Source organism: Arctopsyche grandis, chromosome 4 (genome assembly GCF_051622035.1).
Source record: "Arctopsyche grandis isolate Sample6627 chromosome 4, ASM5162203v2, whole genome shotgun sequence".
Taxonomy (NCBI): Eukaryota; Metazoa; Arthropoda; class Insecta; order Trichoptera; family Hydropsychidae; genus Arctopsyche; species Arctopsyche grandis.
This window is the reverse complement of record NC_135358.1, coordinates 19275656-19303585: the sequence shown is the minus strand read 5'-3', so window position 1 is coordinate 19303585 and position 27930 is coordinate 19275656. Positions and strand designations below refer to the sequence as shown.

Below are 27930 nucleotides of genomic sequence, written 5' to 3'. Positions count from 1 at the left end.
AACTATGAAATCTTTGAAATTGTTTCTCCTATTTTATATAAGATCTAGATATTTTATATGGCCGCACTTTGACCAATTTTATCGAGTGGCAATACTTCTATTAGCAGCCATCAAAACACAATCTGTCAAAGTGACATGTGCATCAAAAATGGCTATTTTTAGTATTTTTCAAATAGTGTCCGTATTGGCTCTATCTGTATATTTGATCGGTTTGATGAACAATTTATTTAGTGATAGAGAAAATGCTTGTGAAATGACATATATGTATGAATATCCTCAATTTGTGGTAAGTAGATACCGCCCTTAAATCGTATTTCTAATACAGAAAATTTTGTATGAAAGTATTCAAAATTGATGTAGTTCATACTTAAAACATTTTTTGATCATTGTGTTATTTTCATTTTAGAAAGTCAAAGTGCCTGAAAACGATTTATATCCTCAATATGGTCTATATGCTTATAGCGAAGGAAGATTTACAGAACGTGCTCGAAAAATGAGGTATAACTACTATATTACTATTTTTCTATACTTAACCTCATCACAGTTAAATTTATTCTATTGAAATGTATACATAAAAGATTATCAATTACTATTTCGTTTTCCTAACTTGTAAAATCTTTTTTTCCATTCTTCCCTTATCAAACTGTTATTTTGGATTCACATGTTTTACAAGTAACGATATGCAAAAATTTCTGCCATTCAAAATTATAATTAGCACTTTCAAATTTACAGATTCGATGGTATACCTGTACTATTTTTACCTGGAAATATGGGAAGTCACAAACAAGTACGGTCTTTAGCATCAGTTGCTCTGCGTAAAGCTTTACCACCATCGAAATATGGCTTTCATTTCGATTATTTCTCAAGTAAATAAATATACATATTGAAAATGTATACAATTTTCATATTATCTTTAAAATTATTTATAACTTTAATTAAAATTTTAGTTGATTTCAATGAAGAAATGTCAGGATTATTCGGTGGAATATTTACAAGACAAGTTCAATTTTCTTCTCACTGTTTACAATCAATTTTAAAATTATATACTTTGAATAATAGTAAAAACAAGCCATCCTCCGTGATCATCATAGGTCATTCAATGGTAATTATAATACGTTTTTGCATTGGCGATTTTTTTTTATAACCATTGTTTAAATATTACCATGTTCTAGGGTGGAATTATAGGTAGAGCGTTATTGACGTATTCTCGAAATAAAAACTTAATCAGCGTTATTCTAACTTTGGCCACTCCCAATCAAGCTCCCGTTATTGCGGTCGATCATTACTTTAATGATTTATACAGTAAGATCAACAGATTTTGGGACACGAAAACACCCAACAGCTCCAACATCAGTCCCATAACAAATCTATGGGAAAATAAAGTTTTTATAACAATAGGTGGAGGGGAGAGAGATCATCTTGTGCCATCAGCGCTTACTTCATCTCATCACAGTGATATTACATCTTTGGTACCGTAGCACATTTTCAAATATCTGTATGTTTCATTTTTATAAATATGTACTATTAATTTATAATTATTCAATTAATATTTGTAGACTACAGCAATACCTGGTGTTTGGTTATCTACTGATCATTTATGTATTGTTTGGTGTAAACAATTAGTATTAGTATTAAACAGATTTTTGTTCTCCATTGTTGATTCTACAACTAAGCAACTGTCATCGAATTCCAGTCATATTATAGGCATGGGAAAACATTATCTTATGGTTCGTAATAACTAACATATTCTAGAAAAAGTAGCCGAATAGGATATCATAAGTTTATTGAATATTTAAACCCACTATAAATATTAAATGTGTTTTTAGCCTGGGTATAGTAAAAATTACTCTCATTACCAAACACCAGTTGAGTTTATACCAGATGCAAAATGGCATGAAGATAGCAGAAGAGCATATTCTTTCAAAAATGAAAGAACTAGCAAGTACTGAATAATTTCAATCATGTATAAATATGTACATTAGGGTACATCAAAAACAGCTAATTTTGGAATTCGGAAACAGCTTAAGTTGGAAAAGATGTTCTGTATCATGAAGGATTCGGAAAAAATAATTTAAAAATTATTTGCCTTGCCGTTATCGATGAAAATTAATAATTTCGTATCAAAATTACCAAAAGGAAACAAATTTTTCGCAATATACTTCGACGCATCACTAAAATTCATTTTTTAATTTTAATTTGTCATTTTAAAAAAATTTTGAAAAAAGTTAGGTTTTTTTTTAAATCGATCAAAATATAAAATTATTACAAAATAATGTCATATTTTTTCAATAGTAATCATAAAAAACGATATTTAAGGACTGGCGTCGCTACAATACCGTCATTTGAGGTACGCGCACCAAAGTTTCAGATATTTTTCATATATTAGCAATGTGAAGAAACATCCCACGTGAGGTATTTTTTATGTAAAATTATTCCGTTTATATTATAAGGTGAATACAAACAAATAAACTTCTATAGCAATGTTTAAATTTAATAAAAATCACGATTTTCACAAACTTTAATGGGGTGGCAGCTGTGCAAATAATATTTTTGGAATTATCATATTATTTTTCACAGATTCACCGTGGTACAGAACGCCTTTTCAAACTTAAGCTATTTCCAAATTCCAAACTTTGCTGCTTTCGATATACCCTAATGCAGTGGTTCTTAACCTTTTCGAAGTCTCGGTGCACTTTTGATCAAAAGGAATAATGGCGGTGCACCAGAAATTAACGGTCAAAAAATATATATGTGGACATAATTTTTATAGCAAATTAAACAAATTACATAACAGTTAAAGAAAAGATATCTTAGTTACGGAAAAACTGTAACTAATATATCCTTAACAAAATGGAATTTATTTGATGTCGATACCTAAGCATGTTGGATTTTGCAGATTTCAGAAATATTTGATATAGCTACTTTCAATTCTTCGTCTAAATTCTTAAGTCTTTCTCGTTTTATATTACATAGTTATTTTTGAGAAACCAAGCTCACATAAATATGATGTTGAAAACTGCAACAAAATTTTCAGAGCCCTCATCTAGAGAACTGGATATTCCTCTTGGATATAAATCCAAAATTTCTTCATAGTCATTTCGAAATATTGAATTCGAATAGAGTACGATCCGTCCACAAGGAGACCAATTATTCTTATTCTGGGTGCACCGGTCAAGAACCACTGCCCTAATGTATATATGTACATATTCATAATCATATAAATTGTTCTATCAACGTTTACTTTTTTAGGCCGTGGTATTACATGATAAGACTAATAAATTTACCTAATCACGAAGCAGCAACAATTCAAATGATAGATTTAGCAGACAGCGATTGGTTATTTGGATGCCAAGCTAAATACATACATGGTCAAAACAGAATTTGGTATTTATTTTTCAGCCATAACATATAAAATGTATTCATAATTTTCCTTGAGATTTTAATCGATATATATATATATGTATTTACAGCTTGAGTGGTCGCCATTTGTCGCAGTTCAGTCGATGGGGGGCGTCTCAAATTGGAAAAAGACGTACTGCTACTCTCGATTTACATATGCTACATGCTTCTTATCCGCATTGGACGCATGTCATTCTTAGAATTTTACCGACTTATAAACCTGTATTGGAATTGATTAAATATTCAATTGAACAATATTCAAGTCTGATTCTCAAACTTAATCAAATTTTTTGATAGGTTCAAATACACGTCGATATACACAACAAAAATTCGAGACAGATTCAGGCCTCTCTGCCGGCCATGTACAATTTTGCACGCAGGACGATTATCAAAGAAACGGAATTGTCGGCCATACGTTACAATATTACTTTACCGGGATTGGACATGCTATATCAGGCTTATTTGCTATATGTTGAACCGTTAGAATCATGTCAAGTTGTCAAACACCATGCTACTGCAGAGTTATCAATACCATGGGCTAACGGATATGAATATCACCAATTTTTCACGTAAATCTGCATAAATATTTCTGGAAATATTATAAACGAAGGCCAAAAATACTTATTAACTTATCTCTAACTTTTCCCCGTTATGTTTATATGTATATATATTTATTGACGACTTTAATATTATACCTTAGGGAAACACAAAGAGCACCTATGAGAATACGATTGTTAAAAGGAAATCCTTATGCAGTAAAAAATCATACCCAACATGTGAATATTCTATTAACGCTCGATCCACAGTGCAGATATTCTATTAGGTATTTTCATAATATTTTTCCTTGCATATATGTATGTACATATGTATATAAATGTGCATGTAATATAAAGTATTTATATAATATTTTCAGTATTGGTGTGTCTGTATACGACGCTCTTGGCCAATTGTCTCGTCACTATACCACATCGTTACCAGCCTACTTAGCTGCTATATTGTTACTTGTGCTGCGTCACTGGGCTGCTAGTATGAATTTGAAAAAACATAGTGGTATATCATTTCATTCTGCTCTATGTGGAGAACGCGTAAAACCATATTATATATTTTTATTTACACGTTTTGATGCAGCTTTTGCGTGAGTTATTTTGTTCACTTGCTCTATTTGCATTTTCCCTTTTCAGAAGTTTTCTTAATGATTGGATTTGCTTCCAGGATGATGCCGATGTTACACGAAGCAACATCTTCTATGGGAATTGGAGTGAGTGCTTCTCAAAATTTCATTTTGCTCCCATTATTCTTGTATTTAGTTGCCCTTGGATCAGCCCATATACTCGGTGCTGTGTGTTGGGGCTTTCTCGTTTTCTCGGGTCAAATCGCTCATCGAGTGCTCATTAGGTTTGTTCTGGTTATATTTTTCTAAAATATCTTGAATTTGTTAACATTCGTGCACGTTCTTGTCTATTAGGCTCGTTTCTGTTGGAAAAGGAGGAAGTGGAGGTCGTTTTTGGGAATGGGTTGCTAAAGAAATACGTAGTGTTCCTGGATTTGGAGGCTTTTTTCTTTTAATAATTGGTACAGCTTCGTGTGGAGCAGCTGCCCTAGCAACTGGAGCAGTTTTCTATTTCTTTTTGGTAGATTTTTTTTACATAACTATGTACATATGTTATTTTATAGTATAAATTAAATAATTAACTATTTAACTTATAGCTAACAAAAATGTATGAGGACTATCTAGAAGATTTCATTTATAAAACTATAGCTAAAGTTGCAAAAAAATTTGGTAAATTGACATCAAAAAATCTTCCTGATAAAAATGCAACTGATCTTACAGTGGAAAAACAATCCAAAGATAATAAAAATGTTTCAAGCGACATGTCTATTGAAAACGAAAAATCGCCCTCTGAAACTGACAAAAAAAAAGTTGATACTGATGGTGCATCAAAAGAAACAAAGAAAAGTAACGAAAATGAAAATAGAAAAAGATTGTCAAAAAGTAGCATGGAATCTACCCTCAGCTCGTTGCATTTTCATTTTTCAATGTTCTTCATTTGGTGTTTAGTAACCATCATAAATATTCCTACGTTATTAACTTGGGCACATAACTTTAAGTGAGTGATAATATTTACTAATTCTAATTCAAATATTGATCTCTTATAATGTTTCATAAATTATTTTAGATACAGTAAAGTATTAGAAATGGATCCATCATATTATCCGAGTCTCGTAATGTCTGTGTGCGCATTTAGTTTGTGGCAAATTGATGCTCCAAAGTCGGATATGTAAGTTTTATGCAAATACATATGTATAGAGGTTTCCAAAAGTGGTTTAATGTTTTTTTTTTTAATATTATGTACATAGTTTATATATTTTATAGTGAAAAATAATGTTATTTAAATATCCATTTAGATCATGTGACAAGCATTGATACTGACATCAAAATTTTGCATATTAATCTCTCTTATAATGCTTGGGTGCTTGGATGGAAAACGACACCATATATATTTTTAATTTTTACTTAAATTAAGGTGAATAAAATTCAACCTAAAAGCAATAGTAGAACACTTGTAATCATCGGCATTTGAAATCCTTATAACTTTTGGAAAAGCCTTCATACATATGTGATTCGATATACATACATATTATATGTACATATACATTTTTTCAATCTAAAACTTGTAGAATAATTGATAATGATGTCATTTTTTACAGAAAATTTTATGATATCATTGATAAAATAATGTATATTTCTGCTGTCATCACAATAATAGTAGCTCCGATTTCCTTATATAGACTAAATTATATATTACCAGCAATTTTTTCTTTGATTACGTTACATCAAACATTTGCCTTCAAATTGACTACAAATAATGATACAGATATTCAGAATGATGAAAATGTACAAACAATATCTGAAGGCAATGGGGATAAAGTTGATATAAATTCGCATGATACAGCAACAAAAGGCGAGAATAATTCAGACGATCAATCTCCATCAACAAACATTGGAACAGCCTCACTTAATTGTGAAAATGATGATGAAATATTTGAAAAGATTGAGGAATTAAAAGAAAAGATGAAATTTGAATAACTTTCTCGAAAAATTGAAATAGTAAATTACAAATTTTAAAACGCTTAGCTGTTGCATTTTTATTTGTAATGTGATATGTTATATGTACATGCGTGGTGCAACAGCGCTAACTATAATACTTCATATCACCAGATGTTGATTAAATAAAGGTTGTTTTTGTTGCATCTTTAAATTCAGTATTAAATATCATTTCGAATTTAATTCATAATTTATAAGTTGTATTTACAATTAAAATTGTAATGATACTAGTCATGTCACTTCAAATGTTTTTTCGTGCATTTTTTCAAAACAATTTATTTTATAGAGACTGATTGTAAGAATTATTAATTAATGTGTAATATAGTGAGTAAAATGTTTTGTATTTAAAATTTAAATCTGTTATTAAAAAAAAGTTGTTGATTCGAAGACTTTTAGGCTAGTTTTTTCACTCACTTAAAACATTATGTAGAGTTCTAGCTGAAAATATGTATGTATGTTGATTTAAATATTTTATTTTTGTAGTATTTATTAACATTTATTTTTATCTATTTTTTTTATTATCTTATTTTTACATAAAGTTACTGTTTCTAAAATAATTATAGTCAAAAAAATTGCTGGATGTATGAAATATCATCTGTTAATCAATAAAATTTCTGGTAAAAACATAGATTTTTGTATTGGATGTATTTGAAATATTAATATTATATATTGCTTGTTGCACATTTGATAAATTTGAATACAGTTTTGTCACCCAGTGGGTTTTCAAATGTTTCCAGAAATTTTAAAAATATCTTTTAAGTAGCTTCAGTTTACCAGCAACGCTTTTGAATTATTGGTAATATAGTTAATTTGAGAAAATATAAATACAAGTTAAATGATAGCATGGTCCTGCGTGTTGACAAGGGGAGGGTATCAATCTTGAATGTTCACTAATTCATGAGAACCTCTTCAACCATCATCAATAAAAAAAATCAAGTTGCCATGGATATTTATGTAAAATAGTATTATAATAAAATGTAATTTGATTGGGAAGAAATCGCACCCTAGTAAGATTATACAAAGAAGATAGAGTATTACTGTATGCTATTGAATTATAATATATTTATGTAGATATACAATGTATATTTCGAAGATTTTTTTGTTGGAACTGTTACAAAAATTGGATGACATCGTTTAATACATATACATATAGTAAAATGCAGTTAATTGACTTTATTAATTAGCCTTAATGATCTTTCCATATGAATGTCTTCCTATAAGCCGTCCCCAATAGACTTACATTTATATTTACCAACAAATGTAGACACAATTTTTATAAAGACGTTAATATTTTGTTTTCGAACATCCATATATGTATGTAATTGTTAAAATAATATGTAATTTGTATAATTGTAGATTTGTATGTAAATAGAATTAACAATAAAATAAAACCTTGCAAAAAATACGCAAGTGTTCAAAACCAATTTAAATAAAATTCTTGTGTGCTTGTGATACACAAACAAAGTTGTTCCAAATTTGATAGTTTCTTCCACTTACATCATCATTAGAGACATGTATTTTGGGCATCTATTTTTGTCAATTTTAGCATTTTCATTTTGCATTTTAGCGTTTTAGGGCATTAAAAATGTTCAATTTTAGCATCTATTTTTATGAAGTTTTATTTTAAATAATAAAAAATTTCGGTGAATTTTAATAAAATTTATATACATACATATGTATATACGATTTAAAGACAACACAATTAAAAAATATTAGAAAAATTCAAAAATGTTTTGGAATTAAATTTTCAATGAAAAAAACATGAATATTAAAATACAAAGACAAAAAATATGAATATAAAAATATAATACCAATTAAAATTTATTAAAACTCAACATGGAGCATATTTCTACAGATTTTTTTTTGAGATTTGTGCGACGATCAGTAACAATTATATTGTATTTACTAAAATACCTTTCAGCATCCACACTTTTGTCTACTATTTACAGTAGTAGACAAAAGCAGTTGCTTGGTTTCGATAGGAAAAACACCGTCTATGGTAAACTGCAAGCTCTGTTTTATCTCCTCAATTTCTTCACATAATAAATGGACAAAGGGATAGGAAAAACCTTCTAAATTGTCTATTAATTTTATAATTTTCATGCAAATTTCACTTTTTTTTTGTTATTTTAGCATCTATTCGCATATTTTACGAATTTAGCATCTATCAGCATTTATTCTGAATTTTAACATCAATTAAGCATTAATAGCAAAATGCCCGAAATACGTGTCTCTAATCATCATTTAGAGTCATTCACCATCCGTTGCTGGATTAAGGCTTCTCCAACAAGCTTCCATTAGTCTCTGATTTGCGCAACTCCATCCACCCGTCTCCCCTATGGCCTTCCTTTCACCCGATTACATCCTTTGGTCATTTTTCTAACGACCATTTCAATCTCTTCACTGCCTCCACTATGTCAACTACGGGTCTACCTCACGGCACCGAAAGTAAAAAGGTCGAAAAAGCAAATATCGTAAGGCAAAGATCTTATGTCGAAAGATAAAAAAAAAGGGTGCATGGTAAACGGTATATAATATATATATATCAGTGGCATGCGGTGAAATTATCTCTCTTTTTGTCATATAGCCTTGTTTTATGTGCGCGCGCAGGATACGGGAGGAAAAGCCTGTTCCTGTTGTATCCTGCTCGCGCAAATTAAGTGAAGATGTACGACGGGGGGAGAGAGAGTTTTACCGCACGCCACTGATATACATATATACTAACCGTTTTTCATATGTATGTATGGTAAACGAACATTTTCGCTACTACATACATACATGCATATATTAAATGAAATAAAACATAAAAATTTTTGGGAATCTTTATTCAATAGTTAAATTAAGAAAACATAGATTAAGACATTTTTCTGACAGCAGAAAAAAGATTTGCTCTTAGAGATGACTACAAAAAAATCAAATACATATTGATTAAAATCAATCACTTAAAATAATAAGTTCATCAATTAATACATTTTTATTTGAATTTATCAAAAGCAATGAAGACATACAGTTGAACAAACACACATACTGTTCTCAATTTCAAGTTTAAGTTTCAATTCATATACATATGGAATGAACGCAAATTGCAGATTGGGAATATTGTGGGTTTTGTCGCTCTCGTTTAATATGAATTATTCTTTATTCTTCTTCTTGTTGTTGCGAACGTGTGCTGTGTGGCCGCTGACAAGTTGCCATTGCAGCGGCTTCCGTCTGTACATGGGCCAAGGAGGTACGGTGAGCAAAGTAGCCAATATAACACCTGCAGCGAGAATGTACACAGATTGCGAGAACTGCTGGACGATGTAGCCCCAAATAAGTCCAACTACGCTGAACAAGGTGATGATGAACTTATACAGCTGCTCGGCGCGGGCTTGGCCTACGTAGTCGATGTGGGTTGGGAGAGAACGTAGCATGTCCATTTTAAATGATGTTTGCTAGATATATAAATGCAATATTCAGCAACTCCACACGAAACAAAGAGTGAAAATTTGAGACCGGTCTGCCTCGCCGATAGACCACGTCACGTCACTTTGACAGTTGTGTGGACATGTTTACCAACCGAATATTTGTCATGGGGGCTGCACTGTTATATTTCATGTAAAAGAAGTAGAGAATAGAGATCCTCACATCTCCGTTGATGGAATTCAGTTTAAGATTACACTATCAATTTCCTCCATACAAAAATTATAATATACTAGTGTTGGACCCGTTGATTTCAACGGGTGGTTTCGAAAAGGAATTGAAACTCGAATAAAAATAAAGTTAAAGATATTGAATCGACTGGTTTCAGAAAGAAATTGATGCACGAATTAGAATTGATTACGAATTACGAATTACGTTTTGTGCATCGCCGACGCCCCGACGCCTTTGCCCCTAGCGCCCCCGATGCCTCCGGCACCCCGGGGTCTTCGCCCCCGGCGCCTCCGTCGCTCCGGGGCCTTCGGCACCAGCGCCACCGACGCCTCCAACACCCCCGATGCCTTCGGCACCCCGGGGCCTTCGCCCCCAGCATACGTAACGAAACCGTTCCTCTCGAAAACACTGATTTTCGTAAAATGGACAATTTCGTATTCTTTTTTTAACTATCAGCAATCAAGGAAGAGAAAGTAGGGTTAAATAATAGAGAAATTTCAACTAAGATGCGATGTAAATAGGTAGTGGCTATTTCAAATATCCGAGAAATTTCGGCTAAAACCATTTTTTACAAGTGGCCTAATACATTCATCCACGGCTGTATATAAAATAAACTAGTCCAAGATTTAAGTATTTTTATATTAGATCCACATATGTATGTTAATACTAAAGAATTTTTAAGGCAAAACTAAGTCATAGTTGAAGATAATTAAGATTGATTAGTCTTCGCTCTGGTAAGTAAAAAATGTGATTTTTTGTTGCTCAGTGTAATTAATACAATTACATCTGCAATTTTTTATGATAAAATAGATATGTACATACATTTCTATACATCTTTGCCACAGCGGTTCATAACGGTTTCTAATGCCACTTCGTTGATGCCTTTGATTGATTTATTCAATCAAAAGCATTTAAAAAAGCAAAGCAAAAGCATTTCTCGGAATACTACAAAGTCGAAAACACTCCGATTCTACTTTGGTAGATTATTAAAAATATCTTGCAAGCTAAACAGAAAAACAAACAATCGAGATCGGCTTTATAATCCTGGGGATTCAGTCGCCCGCGTGCATTGCACTTTTTCCACATAAATATATGTAGACAATTAAGCCTTGCTCAATCTTGCTTAACATCTGAAAGTGTCTTTATGTTTTCGATGGTGCCTCTGGTCACTATTAATGGGTAGCGATATGTTGATCCAACTAAAGTAATCATTTATCATTAGTAAATGAAATTTTTCCATTGAAGTCATATAAAAAATTATAATAAAAAAAAAAGAACTACAATCTCCAGTTTTATTATTTTATTAATATAATAAATTAATTTGACAAACTTCCGCAGTAATCTCAGTCCTGAGACTAATGATAATATCATATATGTATAAAATCATCGATGACTTAAAACTAAATTCGCTAAAATAAAATGATTTAAAATAAAACAAACGTTCATGTCTAAAAATCACAATATTTACATAATCATCCAATAAAAACGTGTTTCGTCAATTAAATGAACTACTAAGGAAAGTAAAATTACGATTAAATATGACATTTATGCTCATTTTAAAGGCAGTTTTCATAATGATAAGTTTAATTTAACTACCTCAACAGAACACTTTCGAGTAAACAAATATTTATAAATTTGTATTTATTATATTTGCTGTTTTGTAGACACAACGACTTTCCCATTTCTCTTTTGATTATCGCTACCTTCAGGAGAAATGATTTTCATCTGTAAAAAAAAGAAGAATGTTTAATATTGTATCATATTCATAACATAACACTTGGTCATATATATGTATATAATAAAGATTGTCAACTAATGCAAAAAAATATAATGAAAAAAAAACCGATATGAAGAGAACACAACCGAATGAAATTAGTATTTTTCACAAATCAAATAAATTTATAACATATTCAAATTTCAAAAACTATTTGAAAATTGTATGTTATGTCGGCAGTATTTGCACAAAGATATATGTACATACATATGTTATATATATTTTCAATGTAAAATAAATCTTCAATATGTAGAAAAATTAAAGGGATGTGAATTTATTATGATAATGGATCATCTCAAACAAGCAGTTTTAAACTAGCAATAACGATTTGAACAATATTCAAATCTTACCAAACAGCATCATAGGCTTGACGCACTAAAACCTGCAAAAACCGAACATGTAAATTACTCATAAAAGCGAGTCATCGAGAATAGTAAACATTTAAAATATGAAAACAGCAGAGAAAACTAACCGATTATTCGCATACTGCGTTGTGTGCGAGAAATTTGGCAAATCACGAGGCGGACTCGAAGTTAATTCAACTTTTAATAAATCGTTAATATAGTATCGTATTTTACGTGGATTTTCGGAATGTCCATCGGGGATAGTGGGGGCACCGTTGGAGACAAGACGCCGTTTAATCCGTCTCTCTCTGTTTCTCTCCATGTTCCTGCGGTTCCTGTCGGCCCGTTGCTGTACCGTCTCCGTGGCTCTCCTCACTTTATTTCTCATTCTGTTCTTATAGAGACGTAGAGCACGCTCCTGATCAGTTTCTTTTGCTCGACGTTCTGCCATTCGAATTCGGTTCACCTCGAGTTTCAACAGCCTCTTCTCCTCTGGATCTTGCACCTCCAAGGCGATGTTACCCTTCTGGTTATTCTCATCAAGGCAGATGTTCTCATAAAAGTCGTACGTTTGCGAACTATCCTTATCGAGGATAGTGTAGTCGACGCCTAAACAACGGAGACCCTCGAGGTCCATATCTCATCTGCGGATCAAAACATCTGCGACTATTCAAATGTTTCGACGATTTCACTTGACAACTACATTTAGCCTGAACCTAAAAGCTCGGACAATGTAGAAGTTGGAAGTTAGCGGTTGACAGTCGCCGCAACGAAAACAATCAAAATCTGTCAAACGAAACGAAATGCGGACCAAATGTCATCGCAACTATTTATCGTCAACATAACACACTCAATTTCGACCATATTTATTCTTACATATGACACATATATTATATATTCTACGGTGGAAACTGATTGACCGATTTTAGGGTGTGACCAGTTTTCTCACGACCAGTTTTAGGGTGTGACCAGTTTTAGTGTGACGGGTGATCACGTGTGACCGATCTAGAGCAACCGGTTGTCCTGTGACCGATTCACATTTGACTCGTAATCACCGAACCCATATGACATTATGGAGGATGAACGAATGAGACGACTGGCATGTTAATGCACGTGTTTATTATATGACAGCTAAAGGTAGAGTGAGTAGTGGCTCTCCGAACCCAGCCGAGTTGGTTCCCACTCGCAGGAAGGCAACCAAACTCGACCATGTCGTATAAGCGAGCCGCCACAACATATACATATTATATATTCTACAGCGAAATTCTGTTTTTTTAATCCTCTTGACAACTATTATAATTTAAATTCTTAAGGCATTACTTACATGTTTATAGCGCTTTTACGTGTGATATGTGTACACAGGAAAATAGATAATATGTGTAATATATTTTACGGTAATTGGATTATTAGTCACATTGCGGTGGTCATAAAGACAAGTTTTGCCATTAAAATCGCGAATACGCAATATTAGGCACTCAAGTTCTCATTAGTACGATAGTTATCGTTAGTATGATGGACTTTTCGGCTGACAGATGTTCCGTTATAGAGATTTTAGTGACTTTGTGACCAGTAATCACCGAACCATATTTTACACAAGAAAAACAATAGAGTTCAATGTCTTAAGAGTTTAGCCACTTGAATTTTATAATAAAATAAAAATATAAAAATCTTGTAACATTGTATTTAGTGTTCGTAATAATGCTTTTGCTTCCATGTGTCAAAATGATTTTTGATAATGGCAGCACTGACTTTAACCTCAATGTGTCACTGGCGCTGCCACTAGTGCAGGTTTATTGTGCACCATTGTATAAGTTTTTGAAATAATACACATCGAAAAAACTTTGCGATTGCATTTCACTTATTGTAAGATTACACATCTCTTAATTATTTGCATATCTACTATCCGTAAACAGAGATATGTCATTTCAAAAATTCATATAAACTTCCTTACCTACATATGTACACATGTATCTATTGTATGAAATTTACAATTCATATGATTGTGCCTACTGTTTTGACGTGTCTATATGTACATTTAACTCTGTATCCACTTTGATTTGTATCGATTAGTCACAATTAGTCACGATTAACACATTTTACATATATCTAATTTTGAAGGTGACCAAACGTAACATAAAAATGATTCACAAATAAGTTTTACACTTTTTTTGTTTTCAAATTATTTATTTGAATTTTAACTTTCAATTAAAATGCGTAAAAATTAGTGCCGCATTTATAATATAAGCTACACAATTATTAGTATTGTCATCACCGTAAAATTTAAATTAAACCAAGGACAATTGACAATTGAAAAAAATCATAGAATTTTTATTCAATAAAATTAATTTAATTTAAAACTGTTAGTAAAATTTTAATTCCGTTGATCGGAATTGCGATATTTTACTGAGTGCACAATTATGTGTACATAGGTCACTAGTTAAATATAAAAAAAATTGAAACATATGAAAACGACTAATGTGAACATTGTTATAAATTGTGAAATAAAATCCATATTTAATTAGTATATTTGTTTGATAAGTTTGTACTATAGACATTTTTTTTTAATCTTCAGATCGAATCAAAATGTCGAGATTGCCATGGGAAGATGACATTAATGCTGATTCGTTATTTGACATATATGATTCCAACCAAGAAAAATCCTTACAAAAAAAAAATGATTTGTCAGTGCTGTCTATAAAAGGAAACAATCGCAAAAAAATAGAGAAGAAAGGTATGAAAAAAATCTATAGCAAAAATTTAATTCTACCTATGTATAATATTAATAATTAATTATTTATTTTTGTCACAGTTTCAGAACCAAAAGAGAATATAGATTTCGATAAGAGTGATCAAGCTGATAATGTTCCCAATTTAGCCTTAATAGCTTCTTCAATCGAAAGTGTAAGACATATTTTTCACAATATTATACATATATATCATGCCTAGTATTTCAAAACAGTAATAAATACAAGTTTATTTTTATTATTCAATAAATTTTCAGTCAGAAGGAATTGTAAATCCTATAATACATTAGTAATCTAGGATTTACAACATTTTTGTTTGGAAAAACCCTTGAAATATTTCATTCAAGCTCAGAATCCTGACCTGACTGTTAAATATTAGATTCAATAGGTGTAAATTAAATTTAAAAAAAAAAACAACTGTATAAAAAATAAGATTAACAAATCATAATTAAATCATTCTTTTGAATAATGTTATTAGTAGAGGTAGGATAGTCACAGTGCTATCCATTGTTCGGCAAACCTTTAACAATGCATTTACAACCTTTGAACAATACACGGCCCCCTCAGGCTCCGGTGACTAGTTATTAGTTAGGTAAAGTTTCGCAAATATTTTCATGTAACCTAATTGGGGACCATTGATCTATGAATGTGCGTATTTCTCATTGAAAATTAATTTAATTTTGCAGCTAGGAGAATGTTACTCTAATGATGTAGTTGAAAGTGCTTTTAAATCTGGCGATCTACTTTCAAATAGAAGAACTATAATAGATAAACCCAGCACATCCATTACCGATGATACTAGTTATAGCAGATGTTCATCCAATACACTTAATCCTTCTGCAAAAGATTTTATTTCAAAGCCAAACATTACAGAAAATGAGAGTAAGGATAATGTCCCTCCTCTTGAAACGCCAATTATCAAAGATATAACTGAAAACTTAAGTGATCAACCACAAAAAGATCAATCGAAGACCAACAATTTTACAGTGACTTCTATAGATTTTCCACCTTTGGAAAAAAAACAAACTGGTGGGAAAACAAGAAATTGTACAGATCCTTCAAACGTTAACAAGAGTAAAGGACGCAAAAAATTTAGTAGGATAAATATTGCAATGACGTCAATCTTAGAAAAAAAGTAAAATGACAATAAAACAGTGATATAAATACTACCACTTCGATGCGAACTGACCAAGTAATAAAATTAACTGTCATCTCGCCCCACGCTCTACTGCCTTCATACTCACCCACACTCACTAGATTGTGGTGTTGCCCACTTTTGTGGGCAACTGTTTTAGAGGCTTCCAATTATCTGGGAAACAATATATACTAGCCAGTTTTTCGGTTATTTTAAAGTATGTATGTACATAATTTATTTTTTTGACTTACCAAACTTAAAATACATACATGCTCTCCCTCAAACTTTTTGTCCTATTTAAAGACTTTATAAAGGATGAACATACATACATACATACATAAAAAAGATGTATTTTAATTTTTTTGTCAATAAAATAATTATATTAAGTTTTGGCATTTTATCTAGTTAATAAGTAGAATATTAATATTAGTATATTAGGTAAAGCGAAAAGAAATGACGTTTTTGCTCAATACTGACAAAAAATTTATTTCCAAAAAAATTACATTCTATTTATTGAGATAAGTATGTAATTCCCATTATTATTAATAATATCTCTCCACAATTTGGCCATCTTTTCTGTCTCTTTTATAAAAATTTGGTTCTTATGATTTAAAAAAGGCATTTAAGTGTTTTCCGATATCGTTTTCGGAGACGAATTTTTTATATCGAAGCAAATGTTCTATACTTCGAAACAAAGGATATTCCGATGGTGCAAATGATCTATTATTCATCCCCAGTAACAATGCTTCTTAAAAGCGGATCGTTTTCATACCTGCTCAGCAACAAAGAAAAAATGGTCACTTGTTGACCCATGACCGACTGCGTCAAATCGTGCAAAACCCAAACTCTTTGTCTATGGTGTTTCCCAAGCATTTTCAAATGATCTTTTATAGTTGACCAGGGACAGGCAATGTCTTGAGATAATTTCTTAATCGTTTTATGCGGATCTGATTGCACAAAAAAATGAAATGAAAACCGTAACAGGATAAATGGAGCTTCAAAATAATACCAATATTGACATACTTATTCAACGGGAACCAAGAGCAAACTGGCCTCAAAAGAGCGCATAGAGCATATTTTCAACAAAATTAGAGACATTTTAATTTATTTTTTTATTCTTTTGACACCATGTATTCAATATGTACATACATACATACATGATTTTATGAAATGCCATATTTGTATTTTGTTAAATTTAGGTTATTTTAAAACAATATATGTACTATGGATTTATGGTCTCGCCACGAAATCATATAGCCCTGCCCCTCCTTAAAATAAAAGGAAATCGAAAAAAAAATTTCCAGGTTTTTCCAATAACACTTAGCAACAAAAAAAAATATCAGAGCGGAGACTAACCAATCTTTACTAAGTTTGACCCACTGAATTTTAATATGATAATGATTTTTGTTGGTTAGTGACCGTTTACGAGATATGAGCGTTTAAAAAATTGCGCGATTTTTATAGTTTTTTGGCTTTTGCGGTCTTTAACTCAATATCTAGTATTGATGTGCTCAAAGTGAGTATTGAAATCAATAGTCTTAAGAGAGATAATATGCTTCTTTTACCAGTATGAGTTCAGAGAAAAATAAAGTAAAAATTTGTAAAAGTTAAAGTCACTAGTACGTTCCTATTACGTATCTAAATAAACATATGTTGTGGTATACTTATATTTACATATTTTTAAGAACATAAGTTTTAAATGGTATTTTTTACTCTATAAAAAGTTATTTAAATGTACATATTGAGAATTTTTCATTATATTATAAGATTTTTTTATATGAAAATATTTTGTTTAAAATTTTTTTTTAAATCATTAAGATAAAGTAATCGTTTGTTTGAAAATTAAAAAAACTTGTAAAAATGGCATTTTATTTACGCCAAAAATCTAATTAGTCATTTGATTTATAAGAATAATTTTAAATATTGTGAAATAAATAATCTTAACACGACAATGATAATGCGCAAATTATTCATATATTGTATAGGTATGTACATATGTATTAATTACACTTATAATTGGATTATATTTTGGATATTCATGCAATTTACACTATTTTATTATTCATATTTTATACTTATGTTGTGATTAAATATAGTATGTACATATGTGTGGTAGATACATGTATGTGTGAATGAAAAGTTATTGATGTGGGTGTACATACATAGACAAGTGTGAATCAATGCATGTGCGCATGAATCGCATTTTGGGGTCTCAAAATGAACTATTTCTAGGATTAATGATGAGTTATAACTGCGAATACATAGTACTAGCAAATCATTATAAGACAAGCATTACTTATTGCTAACAACAAATCTTATAAAAGCTGTTTTTGAATTCATCACAAACGTAAGAAATAAATTGAAAAGGATGGAAATTTACTTGCAGAAAACCGCAGACTAAAAAAAATTGTAATTTAGAGAAATTTGTGATGAGATAAATTTTACTATAAACATTTATAGTTTTATTTGTGATGCTTTCATCTGTGAAATATCGAGGAGAAACACCAAAGTGTTCAGATAAGTCGACTTGGACGCAGTGATAGAATTGTGGGGGGTCCCATTTTTAAATTAATATATGTATTCAAAAAAAAGTTAGTAATAAAGTTAATACAAACATAATTTCATTATATTTTCGATTTTTATTTTTTTAAGATGCTGTTTAATCCGTCACTGGTGTAGATACCTACAAATATCACATGTTATTTCCCATGCACGCAGTTTTTAAATTAAATTTTTCTCACCATTGCTTTTCATTATTTATGATAATTTCATTACATTGATTCATTATGCAAATTTGGGACTTACCTGATAATATTTTTGCCTTATTCAATTAAATATTTGTTAAATTTACATAAATGTATCCATTTGAGTAGACTAAAAAATCATATGACAATGAATTTGATGTTTTAGACTCATCTTTGCTAAAGCAAAAAATATGTTGCCAGAGTTCGCAATATATTGTAATAACAATGCCGGTCCTTCTAATCCACTCTATAAAATAAATCGATAACGTGTCACAATACACAATACAGTAAGAATAAATCGGATTTCTCCTTTCACAACTGTTAGTCCGAATGATCATTAGTTTATTGCATATTTTTGTGATAATAGTACATATGCATGTATATTTCTTAAAATTTTAACAAATTAGATGATATCCAATAAGTTATTCGTACAATCATAACTTATTTAATACCTGTTGGATTCCAACTTCAAACTTGCAAGTTTGTAATACTATAAATTAAAGAAAGATTTTTAACTGCTTGAAGTCATTCGTGAATTTAGTTTAAATTATTACCGGAATTTTGTTGATTATTTTGTTAATTTTATTGTCTCCTATTTTTTTCCAATAAATTTATGTACCAACTGCTAAAGTTCTCTTGATTTTACCGTATTTGTTATTGTGTTAATTTACTGACATTCTAATTGCTATTACATCTCTAATATTACAAATAAATTTCAAATAATAAAAGAAATACGTAAGCTGATTTTTTTTATTTTCATTAAAATAAACATTAACTTTTAATTAGTAATTTCCTAATATGGCGCAACTGGAGAATTCCAATTAACAAATTTGAGATGTTACACGTGTCAATGAACTATTTAATCAATGTGCATATATTTACTCATTTGATAAAGATACTTGAAAAGTAAAACATAATTAGTATTCAAAAAAGACTGCCATTGTCATTAAAATTATTATTTTAGTGTAGTGTATGGCTAGTGCTGTTTATGATCTCTGTTTATGATCTCTTGATTGCCCTCAACTGCTTCAATAAACAATTGTCACTAATGCTTTTGCAGGTAGGTCAATATTGCGACAATTTGCTGCAAGGTTGTCAAGAACGCATAAATTTATATGTATTTAGCAATGAAGAATACTTTAATATAAACACTGAAAATCTTTTAGTAAGTTTCATAGACATTTTCCCACCCAAACTAATCTTATTGAATTAATCAACTGGTTACTAATCCAACCCTTACCAAACCTCGATTATGGACAATCTCAAAGTATACAAAATTCAAAGGTATTAATCGATTATACAACCTAAGGTCATTATCGTTTGGTTTAATTACATACAAACATGCCAGTGAAACGTGTCTGTTCTATTTAGAATTTTCACTTAATTGACACATGTCGACCAATGTTTAGTACGTCATAAGCGCCAATTGAAGTTCAAATACATTTTACTTGCTTCATTGTCAAGAGGGCTTCGTCTGCAGAAGGTCGCATATCATATTATCTGTAAACTTTATTGTTTAAAAAGTGATCATGGATAATTTATCGTTCGAAATGAATGATAATAATGTGCGTAATATTTTCATCAAAATTATTTAACATTTTATTATTAATATATCATTATATATAAAAAGTTCAACACAATATACATAACTGTAATGTGTGTAAGTACATATGTATATATAAATTTTTTTTTTAATTTCAATCACATATTATAAATTGTTTCAATTTTTTATTGTTACTAATTTATTTCTTATAAAGAGTAACAATTGTAAAATTTTGCTGTAAAAATGTAAAATTTGGTGCTGGTTCCCTCATTTTTACAAGGTTTATCTTAGTTTCACTTTGCAATTTTTTTTATACATGTACTTTCACTAAACCAAGATGCTTTTTAATCTATCAAAAATTTCATACCAACGAAAACAATATCATGGTTTTAATCAATGACGTGCGGTGGGCGCTGATATTGGATGTGCTGTGCAGAGAGATACAATAAGAATAGAGGGGCCCTTACGAATAAATAATTGTTGTCAATTTTACGCGGTACGTCTCTATAAATACGCTACATCGCACGGAATATAATCGGATCAATTTACTTATAAAAATGTATCCCATGATGTTTATTGTGTTTTTGAATGTATTGTGCAATTTTTACCGGAGCTTGCCCATCTTGAGAGTAATATAAACAAACAGAGAAGTTTTTATCGGACATATGTACGTCGAGCACCAAGCGTCAAATTCGATTGATGCTAAAATTATTTAGATCTGTCCGTGGACAGAATGTCACTTGACAACAAAAGAACACTTTCTCTGGTGCTGTATATTAAAAACTGATTTTACGAAAGCGTAATTGAAAAATTCATTTCTAAAGAGAGAAGAATCAAATTAATGTATAAATAATAATAAAGTTCGGTATAAAAAATAACAGTTATTTTATTTTCATACACAGCACTCCCAACATCAACACTACCGTACGCCACTGGTTATAATATTGAAAATAGATATTTTGAAATATTATATCATTTTTTTCAATGAAAGTAATTTAAATACAATCATTTGGATCTGTTGGGTCTTTGCCATTATTGAATGCAAATTGTATGTAATAAAATTCAATAACTTCAATTTGCACTTAGTTATTTTTTCTTTCTTTAACCTATACCCACGGAATGTCCCTGGATCTAACCATATATATGTAGATTTATAGCTAGTATGAATTACATATTAGACTACATACATACATTAAATGATACTTAATAATATTTTTGTAATTCTAGCCTCCAAACCATAACGTAACATTTGAAACAGAGACTGTGATTCCGCAGAAAACCGATAGAAAATCTGATATAACTTATGGAATTGACGATGTACCACCTTGGTATCTCTGTTTGTTTATGGCCTTACAGGTGAATTTTCTGTATATAATATATTAGTGCACCATTGTCTATTTTTACATGAACTGTGTATTTTAGCACTACTTGACTATGATCGGTGCCATAGTGGCAATACCATTTATATTGTGTCCAGCACTTTGCATGACTGAAAGTGACCCAGCTCGAGGTCACATCATAGCCACTATGATTTTTGTCACAGGTAATTGGTCCTTAAACTGAATTGTACGTATAATTCAATTCATGAAGGGACACGTGGGAGGCGCCAATGAAACTCGTTTAAGGCTTTAAACCATGTTTTTTGCTCGATACGCCGAAACGAACTCGTTTGGTATAATATAATCCGTATTACAATATTATTTCATTCCAGTCGTTTTTAGGCATTGTGACGCTGCTTCAAACTACTTTCGGATGTCGTCTTCCCATAGTCCAAGGTGGTACGATTTCATTCCTAGTGCCTACCCTGGCTATACTCAATCTTCCACAATGGAAATGCCCTTCAAATGACGTTTTAGAGTCAATGACAGAAAAACAGCGCCAAGATATATGGATGACGAGAATGTGTGAGCTATCAGGAGCCATCGCTGTATCAGCATTATTCCAAGTCTTTATTGGTACTTATCATTACAAATAAAGCCGACTTTCTTACATGTAACGAAACTCTTTTCTATCCGATGGATCGCTATGTAGCAACATAAATGTGAAATTTTTTTTTTAAACCAAAGCGTTTTGTCGTGTAAAATCAATTCATCTCCCTTAAAATATTTTAAGTAATTGATTAATTCTTAAAATGCAAAACAAATTAGGTTGCACAGGATTGATAGGTCACTTTTTACGCTATGTATCTCCTTTGACTATTGCTCCAACAGTATCCCTGGTCGGTCTCACCCTGTTCAAAAATGCAGCAAATGCTGCTTCGCAACACTGGGGTATCGCATCTGGGTATTTCACTTGTTAAAAGTAATTCACAAATCACTTTGATTTGTGTATTATTTTTTCACAAATTATTAATTTTCTAGGACGTTCATTTTGCTGACGATATTTTCTCAATGCATGTCTGAAGTGAGTGTGCCCATTGTTGGCTACCGGAAAAGCATCGGATTAAAAGTCACGTGGTTTCCACTATTCAAACTATTTCCCGTACGTATTGTGCAATGGCATAGCATTCATTTTTGCAGCCCAAATGACACTTGAAATATCAACAGGTACTTCTCACAATATTGCTGATGTGGGGTTTATGTCTCTTGTTGACCTTGATCGACTACCTTCCCGTGGGACATCCAGCTCGTACCGATGTGAAAATAACCATAATTCAAGACGCGCCTTGGTTTCGCTTCCCATATCCGGGTCAGTGCTGTATGGATTGTGATGCAAAAAACGATGTAAATTTTAATCATAAAATACGTAACATGAATTTAAAATAGGTCAATGGGGTATGCCTACGGTGAGCCTAGCTGGAGTTCTGGGAATGCTGGCCGGGGTGCTCGCCTGCACTGTAGAATCGATCAGTTACTACCCAACTACGGCGAGAATGTGTGGTATTTTTTTTATTTCTGAAAAATTATTCTCAAATATATTTTAAAATATTTCGATGCATGTCTTTTATTGTACTTAAGACGCGCCACCGCCTCCGTTGCATGCCATCAATAGAGGAATTGCAGTCGAAGGTTTCGGAACGGTTTTGGCTGGAATTTGGGGCTCGGGAAATGGGACTAATACGTTTGGTGAAAATGTTGGAGCTATAGGAGTAACAAAGGCTTGCTTTTTAATTATTATTTAATTAAATATTTTATAACATACATACATACATACATATATGAATATGCTTCTATGTACATACAAACCAGCGGCGTGGAATAGTGGTTAGCATATTAGAGTGGTTACGGGTTCGAATCCCACTAGAGCCCCGCTGCTGTCCAGATCTTGGTTTCTCCAGGTTGATCGTTTCTTATCAGAGTTTGCCAATTTTTATGATTTTAAGTTATTCGTCGTTTTGAGGTTCGCCAATTTGATTATAAAAATGCTGCAAAAATTTCTCCATTGATGTCACTATGGATGTTTGTGTATAAATGATTATGTATATTGATTGTATTGTATCTTTATAAGTGCAATCGTCGCTTTGGAGCGATCTGTAAAGGCGCTCGTTCATGTTCTAAGAAATAAATAAAATATATTGCAGTTCGTGTTCACTCCGGTTCGTTCATTAACATACTAGTTTGTTTATACACGAACTCTTGGTTTTAGCTTAAGTGATACTAGTCAAAAGTTATCTTCAAATAGACTCGACAGATGTCGCATGAAACATTTAAAAGCTTAAAGCTGTCAAAATCTTTGAGATGTGATAACGCCAAGTATTTTAAATGGGAAATCCTGTGGAATCATTCTAGAACGTTGCTACGGTGCTAGGACATGGTCCATGTTGGTGGCATTGGTTGGTAGGATTCGACCATGTTGGTGGCTACCACTTTACTTCCTTTCCCAGCCGTCAAAATTAAACAGCTTGCATTAGACCACATTGTCATTTCATTCATTGCGCCCCCACACTATAATTCTCGTTTCCGCTAATATTAAAAATATTGCATCCCAGGGTGAGCATATACATATACAAAGAGAATGAGACAAATGATTGACAATTCTTAATATTATGCCAAATAGTTTGTTAACGAACAAACTAGTTTATTTGTCAATTTATTATTTTTTGTACACTATAACTGAACAGATGTTCATGAACGAACGAAATGTACACTTGGACTGTAACATATATGTATGTATATGTACATACATATTTATATGTACAAGTAACATTCGATTAATCTCCAAAAAATAAAATAATAACGAAATTCTGCGTATTGATACTGTTACTATGTTACTATGTAATACTGTTACTATGCCTTTACATCTAAATGGTTTTTAACTAATTAAACAAAAAAAAAAAAATTTTTGTCTTGTATGCGCAATCACTTTCTAATTACGAACATACATATATACATACATTATAATAAATTTCGATATGAAAACGATTCTTACAAACTCTAAATATATATTTTTAGTTAAAATTGCATCTTATCAATTTACCCAATATGTATGTATGTAGGTTGGATCAAGACGAGTCATCCAATGGGCAGCTGTTCTGATGATAGTTCAGGGCTTGGTGAGCAAATTCGGCGCCGTTTTCATCATCATACCTGAACCAATAGTTGGCGGTCTCTTTTGCGTAATGTTCGGAATGATTACAGCTTTTGGTATGTGTAACTACAACATTACAAATTTAATTTACACGTAAATGATTCATAAAATTGTGAATTATTAATATATGCATATATAGGATTATCGGCCCTACAGTACGTCAACTTGAACAGTGCTAGAAACTTATATATAATCGGATTCTCCATATTCTTTCCACTCGTGCTCAGTAAGTGGATGGAGGAAAATCCAGGCGTCATTCAAACTGGTATTGAAATATTGGATGCAGTTTTAGGAGTCTTATTGTCGACGTCCATATTACTAGGCGGTGTTATTGGATGCCTTTTGGACAACTTGATTCCAGGTTATATATTTTACTTTATATATGAAACGTGCAATTTATTTCAAGCATATTTATTTTTTTAATCATACGTTTTCAGGCTCAGCTGAAGATAGAGGTTTGGAAGCCTGGGGTCGCGAAATGTCCTTAGGGAATCAAGAGACCGACGACGAGCGAAACGAATATGTTCCAGATACGTACGACTTTCCCTTAGGGATGTCGTACTTATTAAAGTAATTGCATTCGTATTTATGTGCTTCAAATATAATGACGTATTTTTATAGGACAACTTTATTTTTCAGAACGAACTGGACTTCTCATATACCATTTTCACCCACGTACAAACCGAAACGGAGACGTTAATGTCGATTTTGACAGTAAAAATGTCAGATTGCCGTAAAAAGTTTAGTCGATGTAGGAGTAAAATAGTAAAAAAACAAAAAAAGTCGCTGAAAATTCTAAAAGAGAGAAGAATCGACAATAGAGATGAAAATAAGTCATTCGTTCACGTCGCAGAAAGATGAAGAGATATCGTTCATCGATTTCTTATAATACAAAAGCTTATCCAAACTTTATGTACATACAATTTGCAATAAATATAACATATGTATCCACCTTGTGTGCTTTTGATTCGTAAGAAAATATGATTGATTTACAAATACGTGATGTATTTTTTTCGCAATAGCACGAGTCGTGACACAATCGAGAAAACAACGTCTAATTGAGAGATCGTGTTAAGTACTAGAAAAAGCTTTGTGACGGAATTTTATACGATGGACTTGTATAAGTATTTGTATATGTGTTTGTTAAACGTGAGGTTGGTTTTTGCAAAGAACGCAGTATGCTTGGGTGAACACTGTGTGGGGTGGGAATGGGGTGAGTCGAGATAAACTCCCTTCTAGTTCCCCAGTTTGCACCATGCCCTATATACACGTTCGATCGTTAAAATACATGGCTTCTGAATTGAATTGAAATTTTATTGTCGTGCATTTTAGCATAAAATATGTACATATGTGTGTATATTTTTTATAAAAATAATGCATTTAAAAAAACTCAGGCGTGGCTTTTTAAGGTATATTGAAATTATATTATTTAACTGTGACGATTTCAATTTCAAACAATGCACCGTCAATAAAATGATGTGCAGAAGAAACTTTTTCGGCCGTGCGCCAAATCCGATGTATAATTTTGTTCATTGGCAATCTGGTTGTCTGAAAACTAATTTCAGCTCTTTAATCGCAGATACCTGTAAGATGAGTACACCGCAAAATTTATTTATAAAATAAAACATCCTTATGCCTAATTTAGATTAAGCCTCGAGGATGTTACAGAAAACTTATGCTATTTACCAATATTGCAAGTCATTTCATTTTCCATAACGCTCATACCACACAATCACATAGTAGAAAAATAATGGATAAAACCGGTAATGATATTCCAGCATATCATGGGAATTTAATGGAACCAACGTATGACATTATATTTATATATAATATATTCAAATAATTATGGAACACGGTATGCTTGGCATAATGAGGAGACATACAAAACGGAATACTTGGATGAGAAGTATGACAGGGGTAGTTATATTTTATTTTATTCTATCAATCAATCAATCTATGTATACTCGTCATTACAGATCGCTCCAATGTGACGAGTGTACTATACAGATCGAGAAACGCACCAAATTATATATTAATACAAATTATTACATAATTCGAAAATATACATGACATATTATATATGGCCAAATATAGCAAAAAGCATTGCAAATATCGTATACAAAACGATCAAAAAAATGTATACAACAATTCGAATCATCCACAGGAGGCATCTATGGAGAGAAAACCTCGAGATATAACATAATAATTCAAGATACATGTGGAAGGAAAGCCAATTTTACAGGAGCCATTTCAATGAAAATCAGAAAAATTGGCAAACCGTGATAGGAAACGACTGACCTGGTCACAAACCAAGGTCTCGCCAGCAGCAACCAGTGTGACTCGAACTCATAACTACACTGACCATAGCTAGATATGCTAACCACTAGTCCATGCTGCTGGTTATATATAAAATAAATGGTAAAGATATTGAAATGGTATTGGGCCGTAGCTAGAAGAACGGACGATAGATGGATGAAAGAAGTGCTTGAATGGTACCCGATATAATTTAAACGGGTGCGAGGAAGGCCACGGTGGAGATATACATAATATGTACATACATATATGTATGTATGTAGGTGGATGAAATTATAAAAATGTGTAGGATGAGATGGGTGGGAGTTGTGTTGAAGAGGCTTTCATCCAGTAGTGAATGGCGAATGGCTGCAAATGATGATGTATGTTTAATATTTTATCAGACTTTTCTAATGATGATTAGGTATTAAAGCATCTCAAACTTTTCAGACCAAAAACTTTTTTTATAAAATGATACCGAAAAATTTACAAAATTATAAAAACAAATTTTTGATTAATTTATGGTCCGCAGGCATTACGTATACGGCCATCTCTTTGTCACCCCGTCTATTCACCAAGATCTCGTTTACTATGCCATTACGTATGCAGCCATCTCTTTCACAGACCGTCTGTTATCGGTGAACACCGTCGTGTCACCGCTTGAAATGGACGTGAGCACAAGGGAACGC

The 27930-nt window shown here is 31.7% G+C and overlaps 4 protein-coding genes across 7 annotated transcripts; 2 read left to right on the top strand and 2 right to left on the bottom strand.

Moving 5' to 3' along the window:
- The first annotated feature begins 90 nt into the window (after window positions 1-90).
- PGAP1 (GPI inositol-deacylase) lies at window positions 91-7419 on the top strand. Its single transcript, XM_077429220.1, has 17 exons — window positions 91-286; window positions 407-498; window positions 733-866; window positions 948-1102; window positions 1173-1469; window positions 1557-1727; window positions 1827-1942; window positions 3250-3384; window positions 3471-3621; window positions 3697-3968; window positions 4100-4222; window positions 4313-4534; window positions 4612-4794; window positions 4865-5030; window positions 5107-5507; window positions 5577-5678; window positions 6109-7419. Exons 1-17 carry the CDS (start codon window positions 149-151, stop codon window positions 6485-6487), a joined length of 3237 nt encoding a protein of 1078 aa, XP_077285346.1. The 5' UTR covers window positions 91-148; the 3' UTR covers window positions 6488-7419.
- Window positions 7420-9376: 1957 nt separating this feature from the next.
- On the bottom strand, window positions 9377-10039 carry Spase12 (Signal peptidase complex subunit Spase12). Its single transcript, XM_077429219.1, has one exon. It carries the CDS (start codon window positions 9922-9924, stop codon window positions 9637-9639), a length of 288 nt encoding a protein of 95 aa, XP_077285345.1. The 5' UTR covers window positions 9925-10039; the 3' UTR covers window positions 9377-9636.
- Window positions 10040-11417: 1378 nt separating this feature from the next.
- LOC143910454 (uncharacterized) lies at window positions 11418-13108 on the bottom strand. Of its 2 annotated transcripts, XM_077428945.1 has the most exons (3): window positions 12385-13094; window positions 12263-12294; window positions 11419-11863 (listed from the first exon to the last, which is right to left on the bottom strand). In XM_077428945.1, exons 1-2 carry the CDS (start codon window positions 12891-12893, stop codon window positions 12288-12290), a joined length of 516 nt encoding a protein of 171 aa, XP_077285071.1. In that variant the 5' UTR covers window positions 12894-13094; the 3' UTR covers window positions 11419-11863; window positions 12263-12287. The 2 variants fall into 2 exon arrangements, with proteins under 2 accessions (XP_077285072.1, XP_077285071.1); XM_077428946.1 differs by lacking the exon at window positions 12263-12294 and having other exon boundaries at window positions 11418-11863; window positions 12491-13108.
- An 872-nt stretch (window positions 13109-13980) lies between these two features.
- Window positions 13981-25903, top strand: LOC143910616 (solute carrier family 23 member 2). 3 transcript variants are annotated; one of them, XM_077429172.1, is made up of 15 exons: window positions 13981-14044; window positions 14829-14987; window positions 15066-15157; window positions 21650-21778; window positions 21845-21965; window positions 22144-22377; window positions 22570-22705; window positions 22783-22903; window positions 22969-23110; window positions 23188-23301; window positions 23380-23519; window positions 24858-25005; window positions 25089-25310; window positions 25387-25519; window positions 25589-25903. In XM_077429172.1, exons 2-15 carry the CDS (start codon window positions 14840-14842, stop codon window positions 25647-25649), a joined length of 1941 nt encoding a protein of 646 aa, XP_077285298.1. In that variant the 5' UTR covers window positions 13981-14044; window positions 14829-14839; the 3' UTR covers window positions 25650-25903. The 3 variants fall into 3 exon arrangements, with proteins under 3 accessions (XP_077285298.1, XP_077285297.1, XP_077285299.1); XM_077429171.1 differs by having other exon boundaries at window positions 14000-14119; XM_077429173.1 differs by lacking the exons at window positions 13981-14044; window positions 14829-14987; window positions 15066-15157 and adding an exon at window positions 20332-20444.
- The last annotated feature ends 2027 nt before the right edge of the window (window positions 25904-27930 follow it).